The sequence below is a fragment of the Dreissena polymorpha genome, chromosome 3, assembly GCF_020536995.1.
Source record: "Dreissena polymorpha isolate Duluth1 chromosome 3, UMN_Dpol_1.0, whole genome shotgun sequence".
Lineage (NCBI taxonomy): Eukaryota > Metazoa > Mollusca > Bivalvia > Myida > Dreissenidae > Dreissena > Dreissena polymorpha.
In genome coordinates, this window is record NC_068357.1 from 9,152,445 (window position 1) to 9,170,779 (window position 18,335).

The following is an 18,335-nucleotide window of genomic DNA, read 5'->3' on the forward strand; positions in this document are numbered from 1 at the left end:
CAATTTTATATTTGAAATGCATGTGTATCTCATGGAGGTGCACATTTTGAGTGGTGAAGGGTCAAGGTCATCCTACAAGGTCAAACGTCATATAGGGGGACACTGTGTTTCACAAACGCATCTTGTTATTTAATGAAAAATACCATAAAACAGAAAGTGTTGTCCCTTATAAGTCAATGCCCAAAACAGGCTAATTTGGAGCAATTTTTACACACACGGGTTAAGCCCTGATTTCAGCCCTGATTTCCCATAGCCCAGGTCCTTTGTTCTTGTTGCAGTCCAAGTCCCTGTACAACAGTCTCCAGTACCCCCTGGAGTGCTTCCTGAAGGGGGACATCAAGCAGGTGAAGGGCGAGCTGAGGAGGCCCTTTGACAAGGCCTCGAGGGACTACGACTCTAAATTGTGAGCCACTATTCTATTACCATGACTTTCAGACTGGGGTGATTCTTATCCTGGGCCAGAATGAACATATTTATTGTTTCCTTTCCCGTGGCCCTCCAGAAAAAATGGCAGTGACTCACTTTAAAAAAACACACTTCTTTACATATTCGGCCTTAATGGCTCAATCTTTATGAAGATAAGACACAATATTTATATTTACCCTGTCAAATTTTTGAAAAAAATCTTGTTACCACGATAGAGGCCACATATTTACATTTTATTACCTGTTGCCTACATCACCTCTATATTATTCAATACTGTATTATATTACGAAAGTATACTTTTTCAAAAGAAGTGTTAATTGTTTCTATTTTATTTATTAGCACAAAACTTGAGAAGGATGCAAAGAAGAAGGCAACAGACATTGGTGGTTATCGGACGGAGCTGGCAGGCAGCGAGGTGGCTGAGGAGATGGAAAAGGAGCGCAAATACTTCCAACTACAGATGTGCACTGTATGTTTGGTTGTTACAATGTTTGTTATGTAGTGAGCAAATATTTGCAGCTACAGATGTGCACCATACGTTTGGTTCTTACACTGTACTTACAAAGTCATACTGTGTGTTATGTAATATTGAGGCAATGTTTCCAGCTACAGATGTGCACTGTATGTTTGGTGCTTACACTGTACTTCCAGCTACAGATGGTCACTGTTTGTTTAGTTGTTAGCAAATATTTCCAGCTACAATTGTGCAGGCTTGGCCAAATTGCCAGTGAGCCGGTCCTGACCGGCAAATTTCCATTTGGTTCGACAGGTTTAACAAGAATGTCGGTCCTGGCGACCGACAAAATGTGAGATGAATGCAAACAAATCCATTTTTTTTCAAAGTTGAAAATTTGAAGAGCAAACCCCTTACTACATCATGAAAATGATATCGCTCATTGTTTTGATGTTTGCAATAAGTTTGTTACGTACAATTAGCAAAGCCATCTGGTTACACAACACCTACTTCAAACTCAGTCGCAAAATCGGCAACTGCGTTCTAACAAAAAAGATCTTGATAGCTTTGACATATTTTTGGAGTAGATAAGGACATTTAAATATGAATTTCTTTATGAAGCATGGCTTTTAAAAGGTTGTTTATTAAATATAAACAATGTTTTAGTGATGTCTTTATAACATGCACTCGTCATAGGTCTCCAAAAATGTTATCATTTTACATTTGTACAAGTAAGTGTTCGTTAACCGCAATTTTATTTATGTAACTTCTTACTTTAATTTACGTTGTTATAATGCCTAAATGGATATCATTGGTCAGTTAAATATAGTTTGACCAATTAGATGCCCTGTGACATATTTTGTTGGATGATCATCATCCAAATGTCGTTTTTATGTTGTTTTTTTCTGTCCGTCTAAATTTTCACCGGACCGGCACATTTTCTGAAATGCCTGTCCGGATGACCGGCAGATTTTTTCCAATTTTGCCAAGCCTGTTGTGTACTATACGTTTGGTTGTTACACTGTTTGCTATGTAGTTAGAAAATACTTCAAGCTACTGGTGTACACTGTATGTTTGGTTGTTTCACTGTTATGTAGTTAGCAACGTCTTTCAGCTACAGTTTTGTACTGTACGTTTGGTTGTTACACTGTTAAGTAGTTTGTTAGGAAAGACTGCCTGCTACAGATTTTCACTGTATATTTGGTTGTTACACTGTTTAGTATGAAGTAAGCAAATAATTCCAGCTGAAGACATGCACTGTATGTTTGGTTGGTACACTGTTTGTTTAGTAGTTAGCAAATACTTCCAGTTACGATTGTGCACTGTACATTATGTTGTTACCCTGTTATGTAGTTGCCCTTTAGATTATAGTAAATGAGCATTTACTTTGCACAAGGCACAGGTGTTTGCTTATATTATTGGATAGGAATTAATTTTAAGTACAGTTTCTTTAGAAAAAAACACATAACAATTCACTTTAAATTTATGTTTGCAGAGCTAACCTAATTTTGCATCAAAATGTCTGGTCTGCTTAAAGAAATACATATACAAACAGTGATACTCGTACATTTAGTCTTACAATCTTTAAATTAAGTCTTTTATTAATTTCAGTACCTGATGAAAGTTAATGAGATTAAAACCAAGAAAGGCGTCGATTTGCTCAATTACTTCATCGAGTATTACAAAGCAGTGAAACTGTAAGTATCCATGTTGTGGAGAGGGGTGTTAACAAGAATCAAATTTTGTGTCAGGTCATTTAACCCATCACTAAAAGCGCGATCAATTGAGAACAAAATTTATATATTTGTTAAAGCTTTTACGAAATTTGCTCTCAGTTCCAATTTTGCCTGGTGTTGTTTGTTCACTTATTTGTGATTGGCTAGTGGATGGCATGGACATGAACGGTTTGTGATTGGCTAGTGGATGGCATGGACATGAACGGTAACTGATGATAAATCGTTGCTACTCCACCATCATGAAATATTCTAAGTAATCGATAATCAAAGTAAAGCAGAACAATAGTATATTGTAAAGCAACATTTAAACCAAATTAAATATTGATTGACGTACTTGCTAGGTAAATGTGTTTTTTTCGGCATTCTTGATAAGCACCTTTCATTTCATGTAAAAAAAAAACTACATTTGTTCGATTGTTGTTTTTGGAAACATAATTTTTTGCCGATTTAATTTATGTTTGATGTCCTTAATAAGCAAATATAGAATGACAAATACACATGCCGTGATAATATTCACCTGAAATCACAATTAGAAAGACTAAAAAATATTACAATTAGTGAGGGCTCGAAGGGAGGGAGGAGCACTGCCCTTTTTTCCGGCCTTATTTTCTGGATTTAAGATTTGGGAAATGACACCCCTGTAAATAGCCTGCGAGTTAATGCTGTTTGCACATAGCCATTTTCACTTTGCTTCTGAGTGGGAAAGGGTAAAATATTGTGACAAGACAGCAGATATTTTGCGCTCATTTGATCATAGTTCATACAAGCATACTCATGGCTTCTGTGATTGCCTTTTTTCTGCTGTCGGTCATGCATTATGATTAATAACCTTGTGTACACTTTCATACATGCATCTTATTTATTTGCAATTCTTCAAGAAATTTTGTTAGAACATGTGCCTGAATGATACTGGCCCACATCCAACCTAGTCAATTTTGTGATAAACGGCCATTCTCTTAGCAGAATACAATCCCTGATTTCTTAGGTCAAACGTACATGCTACCTGGCGAAAAGTCAAGGATTTTAAGATGCAATGTCATGAATTTTGTGTTTCTTGTCTGCAACTTTTAAAGGGATCTTTTCACGCTTTGGTAAATTGACAAAATTGAAAAAAGTTGTTTCAGATTCGCAAATTTTCGTTTTAGTTATGATATTTGTGAGGAAACAGTAATACTGAACATTTACCATGGTCTAATATAGCCATTATATGCATCTTTTGACGATTTTAAAACCTAAAAATTATAAAGCGTTGCAACGCGAAACGATTGAATAATTTGGAGAGTTCTGTTTTTGTCGTTAAATTTTGTGAAACTACGAAGATTGCTTATATAAGGTATAAAATACTTCACGTATATGTACTCGGCGGAATAGCTCAGTAGGCTAAAGCGTTTTTACTTCAGGACTCTGGCAGGACTCCAGGGGTCACTGGTTCGAAACCTGGTCCGGGCAATATTCTTTTCCTTTTTTTAATTTTATTCTTGATTTTTTACTGGAGCTTTTACGATCCAATGTTTACATTTATCGAAATAAAGCATTTAATGAAAAAACTAAAAAATGCCAAAATCTGTGAAAAGGCCCCTTTAACAGTCCTGGAAGATTGTAATATAAATTTTGATTGTTATTCACGTTGACCTGAAAACTTTTGTGCAGAATTATTGTCCTTCATCTGTTTTCCACTGAAGAATATAGAGTCACACATTTTAAGTTCTCTTTAAATGCTTTGCTGATTTCGCTAAAAACTTTCACCCCTTAATGAACTAATTGTATAGATGGTTTTGGCTGGGAATAAAATTTAGCTGCATTTTGGTGGTCTGTTGTTTTGTTCTCTGTTGATTATATAGTCTTATAAGTGGAATTTCCTGTGTTCAAACATTTGTTGTTGGGGCATCATCGTCTTTGACACATTTCTAGTTCACTTTTAATTGGTGTATCTTGTGGTTTCAGTCTTCTTCTGTTTTGTCCGTGTCTGTCAGTTTTACCTCTTTCAGGTTTTTCATTCACTATTTTACACTCATTTTTGTTTTGACAACCGTTGATCATCTCCATTTTCACTGTGCATGTAAAAAAAAACATACACTGAAGGGTGTTCAACAGTGGTTTATCAGTGCATTTCCATTTTTATTGTTTCAATTTTTCCTTAACTGTTTATAAGTAAAACCGTTTTTTCAAAGTTTTTATAACAACTGTTTAACAGTGTTTTTCTGTTGTTGTTTTTTACAAGACTCAAGGGTTTTCAACATTTAATGATCATTGTTTGTATGCGAAACAAGATTTTTCTGGGTTTTCAACTTTTTATTATCAGGGTTTATAAATGAAACCACATTTTTTCAGGTTTTTCAACAAGGGACAATCTGAGATAGAGAAACACCAGGCGTTCATTGAAGATCTGGGCCTGCAACTGAAAGAAATCAAACTAACTCAGAGTCAGGAGAAAGGCAGACTCCAGGAGCTGCAGACTAAGCTGAAGAACTCCATGGCGGGGTATAAGGAGGTAAGAGGCTCTAGGGTGGATAACCTGCAGGGCCCTCAATCTATTAAATCTGCCGCCGAATTTCAGCGGCAGTCCCCCACCTGAAAAGCATACTTTTTTCCCCTGTTTGGGGGAAAAATTCCCCCTAAAAAAAAAAATATTTTTTTTTTGTTAATATAAAGATTTGTCTCATGATTATTATATCTCAATTCTATTTCAATTTAATCTTTGCAAACATGCTAAATTATGAAAAATGCAATGAATATAGTGCAAACATGTACAAACGTAATAATGAGAGAGTAAGTAAAAAATCCCCCAAAAAGGGAAACGCAGTGAAAATTCCCCCTTCTACGGGCTGCGGACTCCTTCCCCCAAAGTAGTGTGAGGGCGCTGACCTGTTACCAAGGTCGCCATCACATAGTGGATATGCTCTCCGCCTAGCGACAGGGAGGCCACAGGTTTGATCCCAACTGTGGGAGCATTATTTAGATCTCATTGACACCAAGTACTGGTTCTTGTCCCAGGAAACAGACTCAAGGAGGTTTTAAATAAGTAGTAAGTAGTTCAAATGCAATCGAGCTAAATTAAATAGATTTGAACTAAACCCGTTACCTCTCAGTTAGGCACTTTGACATCATTGTGGTCCCTTAGAATATCAGATGAAATTCAAAACCTTTCTTACTAGATTTAAGTTTTAAAGTCTTCATTTCCAATCCTAAGATGCTGATAAGCAGCAAACAGCATTAAACCTGAACAGCAGCAAACAGCATTAAACCTGAACAGCAGCAAACAGCATTAAACCTGAACAGAGTGCAAGTTTATACTCAATTAAAATCAGACAAGGCTTTCATGCCTTGGTTTATGATTTTATTTTTGGCATAACTGGCTAAGAACATCAGACTTAAACAATGACTAGGTAAAGACTAGAAAAACACGATACAAGTATTAAAGAAGTAAGTCTGGTATGATTCAAGCCAGTATGCCCTCTTCTTTCTTGGTATTGGCTTATGAGCCCAATCCCCCACAAACAAGGCATACTGGCAGAGTCCTTAACCAGAAGGCATTGCTCTTCAAGGTGGGAGGCGGGCACGGATGGTGGATAATGTTGTCAATTGATCAGTGATCTTTGTTTGTAAACAGAAGACGCATGGATATTAATTAGCTGCTGATGCGGTGCGGGTTCAACTTTTCTGATTCAGGATGCTGCTTTGATCACATGATTAAGAAAATACCGGAAGTGCGGAATGTAAATACTAAAGCTAAAGTAGAATGGGATTTCTAATTTTGCAAAAACTGCGTTTACTACGTAAACTTCATTTTTTTTTTAAAGGGTTGTGCGATTACTCCTGCTTAATTCCTGAAGATAAAATAAAGTTCCATTTTTAGTTCATTTTTTCAAAGATAAGGTAAGCTAATCTACTGGCTCTTGTGCCTTAAAAATATTCAGTTTATGAATTGCGGAATATTGGTTTCTTATTGCCAACAATCCATCCAGCCCATAGGATGGCTGTGAAAATTGACCTTTCACCCTAATTGTGTGCTTACCCTTTGACAACTGATATTCCCATAGATGACAGTGTCAACTCTAGTCTAATATTAAGCGTAACTACACAATTAAGAACAATTAAATATGCTTTCGGTCATGTTCAAAGCATTGAGTCTGTCAACAAATAAACATTGTTGTTGCCTCCCTGTTATAGATGTTCTTCATAACCGCGTCATTTTTTAAGTGAGTAACCGTAACTTAAGATAAAAGCAGAAGAACCTAAGGGGTGTTGCAGTTGCTTAGGGGATTTTTGCCCAATAATGGATACTTTTGAAAGTAACTTAAAAAATCTCACCTGAAACCACAAGTCTAAAAGTTATGATAATTGGTATGCAACATTAGAAAGCTGTTCGCCACTGAGCTTATTTAAGTCATGGCGCTTGGGTCAAAACTGGGTAAGCCAAAGAGTTTACCATGTAATATTAGTTATTGGTTATTTTACCTGTTATCATTCATTGTTGGAAACAGTGAATGTTATGACCAATATAAAATCACTGCTTTTTCTGTAAAGCATACAATAATACAATATTGTGACAATATACAACGGGGTATTTGTTTGTACTTATTTTTATGGAAAATATTGTTTCATAACATATTGTGATTAAAGTTGTGTACATTTTCTGTTAGCAAGCAACCTTTCGATGGTCTGGAGGATTATGGGTAATTTTTGTATTTCTATTTTTAGATGTGTTGTAACCTGCTCAATTTGGTTAAATATCTTACAGTAATGGTGTTGTACTCATTTTGTTGTTATTCTTGTTGTAGATTATTATTATTATTATTTTAATTGTGTATTCACTCTAGGCCAGAGGGAAGGGATAGTCGATTAAGGATTAACGTGTAACTATGTTTATAGTACCTAACAAACTTATTTCATTTTGGGCCAAATAATTTAATACATTTGTTTAACAAATCTTAATCTAATGATGATTTTTTATAATATTTCAAGTTTCAAAAAGAATTCTAATGTTTTTGAGTGTCGATTTATTCTGCTATTAGTAAACACTTTCACACGGACAAATATGTACTTTTATTGTAATTAACCTTATTAACCCTTTCAGTGCGGGAACCGAATTTTGAAGGCCTTTGCAAACAGTTTGGATCCAGATGAGACGCCACAGAACGTGGCGTCTCATCAGGATCCAAACTGTTTGCTATTCTGATAATATTCTTTGAAAAAAAATCGAAGAAAATGCTAATTTTAGAAATTCAGTAGACGACATTTTAGCAGACGACACATTTCCCAGCATGCAAAGGGTTGAAGTATGTGTGTGTCCTGATGATTTATTCAAGTCATTTTGTGGATGTTGTAGAGTTAAAGATTCAAGTTTCTTCTTTATTATTCATTAAACTTGAATTTCATCTTCACAAAAGCAGACCAAACAATTAATGTTGTCTTGAAAGTGTTCAAACCCTATTTTATTTTTTTGCTTTGTATAGAACTATTATGTACCTTGTAGTTAATTAAAAAAAAATACCCGGTACATTTGATATACAAAGTAATATAAACAAATTCACAAATTAGAGATTTTATAGATCTAACTATTTAATAAGAGTTAAAAATAAAAATGTAACACAATTTTTCATGTATTAATCTGGAATTGTTAACAACATTTTTATATTTGCTGGTTTTAAAATGATATCCTTTCCTTTAAAACATATTTTTGCTTTTGCGTACTTCTTGGGTAGGGTTTCATTTACACAAATATATTAATGTTTTGCTTTGAAGAAAAAATCAAGGGAAAGACTTTGTATAATTTTGCAGAAATTTTTGTTTAACCCATTTCCCCATAATTATGTATGTATGCTTTTAAGGTATAGATTTGTATTTAAGTGGATGCCGTATTAATTTTTTGGGAAATAAAATAAGTTTCAAGTCAATAAAACTGTATATTAAGATCGAAACTGCAAAGAACCAGTGTCTATTTCAATACAACAAATCAATTTGACGTTAACCATTTTGACCAAATTTATTGTGACTTCAGATCACTCTTTGAATGTCACTACTGTGACATATGCCACTTGAAAGTGCCAATATTTATTTAACATCGTTTTGCCCTTGCTGTTACAATTCTACTTCTTTTTAACCTCCAATTGAAGATTCAATTCTTTTGGCAGCAATCGGGGAATTTGTTTGTTTTCCTAATTGGGAAAGTTTTCTGGTACTTTATTAAGATGGATAAAAAATCGCTGCTATCTTAGGGCTGTTTGTGGTTTGAGGGGTTACCCTAAATTATGTTTACATGTATATGTATTAAACAGGTTTTTAATGGTGTCAAATGAGTGGTTTCCAACGCATGACTTAAATTTGTATTGTTTAACTCTTTCAGTGCTGGAACCGAATTTTGAAGTCCTTTGCAAACAGTTTTGATACAGATGAGACACCACCGAATGTGGCGTCTCATCAGGATCCAAACTGTTTGCTGTTCTCATAGAATTCTTTGAAAAAAATCAAAGAAAATGCTAATTTTAGAAATTCAGCAGACGACCTTTTAGCAGATGACAAATTTCCCAGCATGCAAAGGGTTAATCTTGATAAAACTTAGGATATAGCAAGCTCGCATTGATTGTGTTGCCGATTGCATTTGGGGCTAGCTATTTCAAGGGCATGGGCACTGTTACTGAAAAATGACAAATGCTTTTCCCTTACTAATGTTAGTTCAGATACAGGTATTGCCATGAAATATTGTTCACAAAACTTACTTAGGATTGCCCCATTGTGTAAAGTGAATCAATTATTAAGTAAAATGTTGAAAGCCTGTTGTCATGGCATTGCCATGTTTCTGGTTCACTGCCCTCTGATAAGCTCAGTGGTTAGTAAAGACACTTCTCACCTTGCAACCTTCGTTCAATCCCCAGTGTTTTTTTTTCACCATTCTGGTCCCTTTGGATTGAGAAATTTGTGGCATTTTGACTATTAATTGGAAAATTAGTGTTATTGTTGTTTTGCTAAAAATGCTTCAAATTGAGGATAAGCGTTTATTTAACTCTTTCAGTGCTGGAACCGAATTTTGAAGGCCTTTGCAAACAGTTTGGATCCAGATGAGACGCCACAGAACGTGGCGTCTCATCTGGATCCAAACTGTTTGCTATTCTGATAGTATTCTTTGAAAAAAAATTCGAAGAAAATGCTAATTTTAGAAATTCAGCAGACAACATTTTAGCAGTTGACAGAATTCCCAGCATGCAAAGGGTTAAATTAACTAAGGTTGAACTTTTATAGATTGATGGGAGCTTTACAAAATCTTGAGTCGAGATAAAAACAAATTGCTGTTTTGGGGAAACCTTCAATTTGGAATATTTAGGTCCCATTTGGGAAAAATATATAATTTTTACCATTTGGAATGGTGGCTTAATACCGTCGGACTCGATTTTTTACGGAAAAACCCTACTGATCCCCGTACCTAGAAGTATGTGAGTTTGGTTGGTAGTCATCAAACAGGATACATTTGGGTTTCGTCCTGGTACTCCAGCTCGCCCCCACCCCAAAACAATCCACAAAAAATCGTAAATCTGTTGGAGTGGGAGACACTCCGGTTCCTCACATAATGCAGCCTAAGGGGTGGAAGGACATCATAAACTTTTAAACATACACACACACACCTTCACACGTTTCTTGATCACAATATTGGCTGTATTTCAGGCCAGCTTTTACTGGTCCGGTCTCGTTGGGTTACCAGCTGCCATGTTTTTTTGTTCACAATTTTTCCTGCATTTTAGCCCAGCTCTACCGGTGCAGTCACGTCTGGTTACCGGCTTCATCAGCTGCAGGGAAACAAGAACCACGGCTCCATCAAGGAAGGCTACCTGCTGAAGAAGAGTGAAGGCATGCTGAAGAAGATGTGGCAGAAACGCAAGTGTAAAATCAAGGATGGGATCATGCTGATCAGCCATTCTGATGTAAGTAATATGATATACATTGCTATTCCCATGGCATTTTATGAATCCAAAGAACCTGTATGTATAAGTGGCTATTCCAATGACATTTCATTGATCCAAAGAACCAGTGTGTACAAATTGCTACTCCAATGACATTTCAGGAACCCAAAGAACCTGTGTGTATACATTGCTATCCTAATGACATTTTATTGATCCAAAGAACCTGTTTGTATAAATTGCTATTCCAATGACATTTCAGGAATCCAAAGAATCTGTGTGTATACATTGCTATCCCAATGACTTTTTTTTGATAAAAAAACCCTGTTTGTATTTATTGAAATTCCAATTACATTTCAGGAATCAAAAGAACCTGTGTGTATTAATTGCTATTCTAATGACATTTTATTGATCTAAAGAACCTGTTTGTATTAATTGCTATTCAAATGACATTTCAGGAATCCAAAGAACCTGTGCGTTTGAATCTCCTGACATGTCAAGTGAAACTTGTCTCTGAGGATCCAGGAAAGAAGTGTTTTGATCTGGTATCTAGTCATGGTAAGTGTAAACTTGCAAAGGCAATCTGGTCTCTAGTCATGGTTGGTATAAACTTACATAGGCAATCTGATCTCTAGTCATGGTAAGTGTAAGCTTGCATAGGCAATCTGGTCTCTAGTCATGGTTGGAATAAACTTACATAGGCAATCTGTTCTCTAGTCATGGTAAGTGTAAACTTGCATAGGCAATTTGGTCTCTAGTCATGGTTAGTGTAAACTTGCATAGGCAATCTGGTCTCTAGTCATGGTTGGTATAAACTTACATAGGCAATCTGATCTCTAGTCATGGCAGGGTTCCCTCTGGACTTAAAAAAGTTGTCACCACTTACTTTCGCCAAATTTAAAAAGTTGTCGCCTCACTGGGGCTACATTTGGGCAATTAAGATCATGTTATTATAATACAAACAAAAACTGAGCATTGAACAGTATGTTAAAGGAATTGATTTAATAACAGTATTATTAATAATAACAACAGATTTAACAGTGTTCATTTAATAAAGGCACATTCAATCAGTTGTAAGTCTTGTTGATTGACACCTTCTTAGTAGCCTGAATATGTTGCCACAGTTTTGGGTGCTTCAGCAGCTTTCTGGTAATCTGAAAATACAAAAAGGGAAATAAAATATTAATATAATACTAATAATAATCAATTATTGTGTAGTATATAAATGATATAAATGTGTGCTAGCATATTACCTACTACATAGAGACCATAGCTTAACAGTCAAATAAAATAAGAATTTGTGTATAACATATGTCAAATTGATTTTCATGTGCTTAACTATGTTCATGTTTAAAACAGTACATCCAGTAGTGAATGAATTTGAATGAATTTGAATATGAAGAGTTCACACAGCATAGATTGTGTGTTGGAAATCATATTGAAGGAAAGGAAATTCTGATCAACAACTGTCTGTGTTTGGTGTTTGTTTTTTAGCTGGTGAATATAAGCGGGGGACTGTTTGCATTTTTGAATGAGTCTCAACATTATCAGAATCTAACGTTCACTTTCTAAAAGTTGTTATACACTCTGAACTTGCCATTTTGACATGTAAAACAAAAATATCATGTCATGTTTTAAAAGAACCGATACATGTAAAATGTTTAATTATTTTCTATAATTGCACCGATTTTTCTAAAAACAATCGATACTTACCTTTTTGATTGCCATGGTTGTCAACGTAACGGTCTTGAAACGGCTTCGAACAATGTGACAACCACTTCACATTTAGCACAAAGTCAGTATATTTCAATGTTGCCTTATCTCTGAAGCAATAAAACTGCCGACTAATTAAGATAACTTGAAACAACACCTCAGATAATCGCAATTATCACCATTGCATGCCACTTTGCGACAGTCGCATGCTCCATTGATTTCAGCAGTGTCGCTTACATCACGGAAATTGATTGTATTACGACTGCCGTAAAGCGGCTGGGAAACAGAGCGTTTTATGTCATGTGAGAGAAATATTAAGCAGAAAAAATGCGGATTTTCAAAAAATCGCCATTTGCGAAAATGAGTCGCAAGAATATTTATTTTGTCACCATTGGTGCCAATGGCGATCGACAGCGGGAACCCTGCATGGTAAGTGTAAACTTGCATAGGCAATCTGGTCTCTAGAGATGGTAAGTGTAAAATTTGCATAGGAAATCTGGTCTATAGTCATGGTTAGTGTAAACTTGCATAGGCAATCTGGTCTCTAGTCATGGTAAGTGTGAACTTGCCTAGGAAATCTGGTCTTTAGTCATGGTAAGTGTATACTTGCATAGGCAATCTGGTCTCTAGTCATGGTAAGTGTAAACTTGCCTTGGAAATCTGGTCTCTAGTCATGGTTAGTGTAAACTTACATAGGCAATCTGGTCTCTAGTCATGGTAAGTGTCTTGCATAGGCAATCTGGTCTCTAGTCATGGTTAGTGTAAACTTGCCTAGGAAATCTGGTCTCTAGTCATGGTTAGTGTAAACTTACATAAGCAATCTGGTCTCTAGTCATGGTAAGTGTAAGCTTGCATTGGCAATCTGGTCTCTTGTCATGGTAAGTGTAAACTTGCCTAGGAAATCTAGTCTCAAGTCATGGTTAGTGTAAACTTAAATTGGTTATCTGATCTCTAGTCATGGTAAGTGTAAACTTGCATCGGAAATCTGGCCTCTGGTCATGATAAGTGTAAACTATCATAGGCAATCTGGTCTCTAGTTATGGTAAGTGTAAACTTACATAAGAAATCTAGTCATGGTAAGTGTAAACTTTCATAGGAAATCTGGTCGTGGTAAGTGTAAACTTACATAGGCAATCTGAGCTCTAGTCATGGTAAGTGTAAACTTACATAAGAAATCTGGTCTTTAGTCATGGTAGGTATGGTACAAGGGGGATGCAAAATAATTTAGTAACCAAGGACAACAGTCTTTTGTGTTTCCCTCTGTCTGTGGACTCGTCGAAGAAGTTTTCCTACACTTTGCACTGTACACAATTTCAACTTATATGCATTGGTTTTTATGATACAGAATTTTGCATGAATTTTTTTAAACATCTTACATTAAAAATTGCAAAAAGTCATGCCTCTTTTCCAAGTTTGTTTAACGCCCCGCCTTCAAAGAAGATAGCATACATCAGTTGCATTACCCTTCTGTACATTCCACAAATGTAAGCCATAAAGGACGTGTCACATGTAATACCCGTCTCCGTACTTTGAAGTTCAAGGTCCCGCTTACCGGTAGTGGTTAAAAAGCCATAACTTTGCCATGTATTGATGGGTTATTAAATATCTTGGCAGAAATGCAAGCCAATGTGACATTTTAAATTTTGTCTTCCTTCCTCAAAAGTTAAGGTGCAGTTAGAGTTAACCCTTTCAGTGCTGGAACCAAATTTTGAAGGCCTTTGCAAACAGTTTGGATCCAGATGAGACGCCACAGAACGTGGCGTTTCATCAGGATCCAAACTGTTTGCTATTCTGATAGTATTCTTTGAAAAAAAAATCAAAGAAAATGCTAATTTTAGAAATTCAGCAGAAGACATTTTAGCAGACGACAAATTTCCCGCATGCAAAGGGTTAAAGGTCAAATTAGGTTATGCTGTGTATAAATAACCACCACTAATAACCACCATAAGGAGAGGGCATTTTGTGTGTAAAACCTACTTCAGAGGTCAAGGTCAAACTTAGGTGTCAGAGGTCAGAAAACAGATGATCTTGAAACAGCTGGTTCGGTCTTTTATTTGTGTCATTTTTCATAGAATTTAAACATAATTTACCATAAATGACTACAAGGTGAATGAGTGTTGCGTGTTTCATCCTTCTCATTTATAAAAATGGAAATAAACCAATCACAGTGGTTGGTGCTTAACCATTATATTTCTTCAAACTTTGCATTCAAACTTAAATTGTTTGTAAATGTGTATGATGTTCATTGAGACGTGTGTTGGTTTTGTTTTCTTGCAGGAAACCGAACCTATCATTTCCAGGCAGAAGACGAACATGAAATGGAAAAGTAAGTGTTGACTACTTTTAATTTTAACATGATACTCAGTGTTGTTTTCTTCTTTCATATTAGAGGCTGGTATCTAGCCCCTTTCCCAATGGAATAAAAGTATAATGAGACCTTAAAATTCCAAAAAAAAGGTCCCCACAAAATTAAAGTTTTTAAATTCTTTTTTCCTTTTTTTTTTACATCTCAACATTTAGTTCATCTGCCATCAAGCTCTATAAAGTGATCCGTAGTAAGTATAATATTAACCCTTTGCATGCTGGGAAATTTGTTGTCTGCTAAAATGTCGTCTGCTGAATTTCTAAAATTAGCATTTTCTTCGATTTTTTTTCAAAGAATACTTTCAGAATAGCAAACAGTTTGGATCCTGATGAGAGGACACGTTCTGTGGCGTCTCATCTGGATCCAAACTGTTTGCAAAGGTCTTCAAATTCCGGTTCCAGCACTCAAAGGGTTAAAGACACTGTATTAACAATTTTGAAGCATGTGTTTGCAAAACATAAACTCTAATTTTCCAAATTTTAGTCGAAACACCGCGATTTTTTTTCCAAAAAATTACAACAGTTGTTCAACTTACATTTTTTTAAAACAACTTTCGAAATAATCACATACTATTGATCAGATATGAAATGCCATGATATGTGCCCTGAAGGTGGATATCTGTACTAAGCAATGCCATGATATGTGCCCTGCAGGTGGATATCTGTACTAAGCAATGCCATGATATGTGCCCTGCAGGTGGATATCTGTACTAAGCAATGCCATGATATGTACCCTGCAGGTGGATATCTGTACTAAGCAATGATATGTGTCCTGCAGGTGGATATCTGTACTAAGCAATGATATGTGCCCTGCAGGTGGATATCTGTACTAAGCAATGCCATGATATGTGCCCTACAGGTGGATATCTGTACTAAGCAATGCCATGATATGTGCCCTGCAGATGGATATCTGTACTAAGCAATGCCATGATATGTACCCTGCAGGTGGATATCTGTACTAAGCAATGATATGTGTCCTGCAGGTGGATATCTGTACTAAGCAATGATATGTGCCCTGCAGGTGGATATCTGTACTAAGCAATGCCATGATATGTACCCTGCAGGTGGATATCTGTACTAAGCAATCATATGTGTCCTGCAGGTGGATATCTGTACTAAGCAATGATATGTGCCCTACAGATGGATATCTGTACTAAGCAATGCCATGATATGTGCCCTGCAGATGGATATCTGTACTAAGCAATGCCATGGTATGTACCCTGCAGGTGGATATCTGTACTAAGCAATGATATGTGTCCTGCAGGTGGATATCTGTACTAAGCAATGATATGTGCCCTGCAGGTGGATATCTGTACTAAGCAATGCCATGATATGTACCCTGCAGGTGGATATCTGTACTAAGCAATGATATGTGTCCTGCAGGTGGATATCTGTACTAAGCAATGATATGTGCCCTGCAGGTGGATATCTGTACTAAGCAATGCCATGATATGTGCCCTACAGGTGGATATCTGTACTAAGCAATGCCATGATATGTGCCCTGCAGATGGATATCTGTACTAAGCAATGCCATGATATGTACCCTGCAGGTGGATATCTGTACTAAGCAATGATATGTGTCCTGCAGGTGGATATCTGTACTAAGCAATGATATGTGCCCTGCAGGTGGATATCTGTACTAAGCAATGCCAAAGAAGAAGTCCTCAACAAGGCTTTCCAGGACTCGGGCTCAGGCATGATGATCAATGAGAACGTTAGAGAGCTGACCAAAGGAATCATAGACAGAATACTGAAGCTTCCCGGCAATGATCGATGCTGCGATTGTGGCGCCCTTGGTGTGTATATAGTTTTTACACCCCCATTACCATTTGCAATGGGGGCTATATAGTCACTTTGTTGGTCTGTCTGTCGGCCTGTCTGTCCTGAATATTTCGTCCGATCTTCACCAAATTTGGTCAGAAGTTGTATCTAGATGATATCTAGGTCAAGTTTGAATATTGGTCATGCCAGGTGAAAAACTAGGTCACAGGGTCAATTAGTACGTTTAAAACTGAAAGTTTTTCCGGACCACAACTTTGTCATTTATTGTTAGATTTAAAATGACTTGGTACATTTGTTCACCATCATGGGACGGTATGTAGTGCGAAAGAAGTACGAAAGAAGTACGTCGATTTCTCCAAGGTCAAGGTCACACTTGGAGTTCAAAGGTCAAAAGCTTGTCCTTGCCATAACTATGTCAATCTTTGTGAGATTTTAAAATCATTAGGCACATTTGTTCACCATCAATGGAAGGTGTGTCGCGCGAAAGAATTACGTCAATATCTCCAAGGTCACCATTTGAGTTCAAAGGTCAAAAATGGCAATAAATGAGCTTGTCCGGGCCATAACTATGTCGTTCATTGTGAGATTTTAAAATGATTTAAATCATTTGTCACATTTGTTCACCATCATTGGACGGTGTGTTGCTCGAAAGAATTACGTCAATATCTGCAACGTCAAAGTCACACTGTGAGTTCAAAGGTCAAAAATGGCCATAAATGATCTTGTCAGGGCCATAACTATTTCATTCATTTTAAAATTACTTGGTACATTTGTTCACAATCATTGGATGATGTGTCATGTGAAATAATTACGTTGATATCTCCAAGATAAAGGTCACACTTGGAGTTCAAAAGTCAAAAATTGCCATAAATGAGCTTGTCCGGGCCATAACTATGTTATTCATTGCTAGATTTTAAAATGACTCTGTACATTAATTGCGTCACAGTCATTGGACAGTGTGTCATACGAAACTATCAAGAGTTAAAAGGTCAAAATGGCCATAAATGATAATGGCATAATAATTCTTAAAAATAGCTATAAATTAGATTCTATTGTTTTGTGAAGACAGCATGCAAAATAGTCTGTGTCAATGCGGCATGTGGGGGAATATGTCACGTCTGTGACAAAGCTCTAGTTTTTAAAGTCCTATTAGAAATTTTTTCATTAACCCTCCCTAAGGGTATTACTCCGCTAATTGCTTTGTATGTAGTTGACCTTTATAGATAACTTTAGATGTGCTGCACATGTAATTGTATATGTATTATTCTTTAATATAACGTAAATCATTCCAACATTTATCATTGAGTCTTTCAAACCATTGCAGATCCTAAGTGGATGTCCACCAACCTGGGTGTACTGATATGCCTGGAGTGCTGTGGTATCCATAGAAACCTTGGCGTCCACATTTCACGCACACAAAGTCTGGAGATTGATCAACTGGGCACCTCACAGCTTCTGGTATGTATGCTCAATTTCTCACATGTTACAACATTTTAGCTCACCTGAGCACATTGTGCTGTAAGCTGGGCTTAATTTCTCACATGTTACACATTTTAAGCTCACCTGAGCACATAGTGCTGTAAGCTGGACTTAATTGATCACATGTTACAATATTTTAGCTCACCTTAACTCAAAGTGCTGTAAGCTGGACTTAATTTCTCACATGAAATACCTTTAAAGCTCAGCTGAGCACAAATTGTTGCAAGCAGGACTTAATTTCTCACATGTTACAGCTGTTTAGCTCACTTCAGCACATAGTGCTGTCAGCTGGACTTACTTCCTCACATGTTACTGCTTTTTATCTCACCTGAGCACACAGTGCTGTAAGGTGGACTTAGTTTCTCACATTTTACACCTTTTGAGCTCACCTGAGCACATAGTGCTGTAAGGTGGACTTAATTTCTCACATGTTACGCCTTTTTAGCTCACCTGAGCAAATAAAGATCATAGGGAGCTTTTAGCGTAGCG

General features: G+C 36.5%; 1 protein-coding gene across 5 annotated transcripts in view; it reads left to right on the forward strand.

The window, feature by feature from the left end:
* LOC127872882 (arf-GAP with SH3 domain, ANK repeat and PH domain-containing protein 1-like) overlaps window positions 1-18,335 on the forward strand; it is a 78,130-nt gene that overhangs the window by 13,067 nt on the left and 46,728 nt on the right. For all 5 annotated transcript variants that reach the window (XR_008045825.1, XM_052416347.1, XM_052416350.1 and 2 more), the window contains exons 5-13: window positions 279-403; window positions 766-895; window positions 2,492-2,577; window positions 4,948-5,107; window positions 10,353-10,532; window positions 10,967-11,066; window positions 14,499-14,547; window positions 16,212-16,381; window positions 17,692-17,825. Coding sequence is in view for 4 of the 5 variants with exons in the window: in XM_052416347.1 (XP_052272307.1) it covers window positions 279-403; window positions 766-895; window positions 2,492-2,577; window positions 4,948-5,107; window positions 10,353-10,532; window positions 10,967-11,066; window positions 14,499-14,547; window positions 16,212-16,381; window positions 17,692-17,825 (1,134 nt within the window). In the remaining variant the exon portion in view is untranslated. The remainder of the gene's footprint in view (window positions 1-278; window positions 404-765; window positions 896-2,491; window positions 2,578-4,947; window positions 5,108-10,352; window positions 10,533-10,966; window positions 11,067-14,498; window positions 14,548-16,211; window positions 16,382-17,691; window positions 17,826-18,335) is intronic.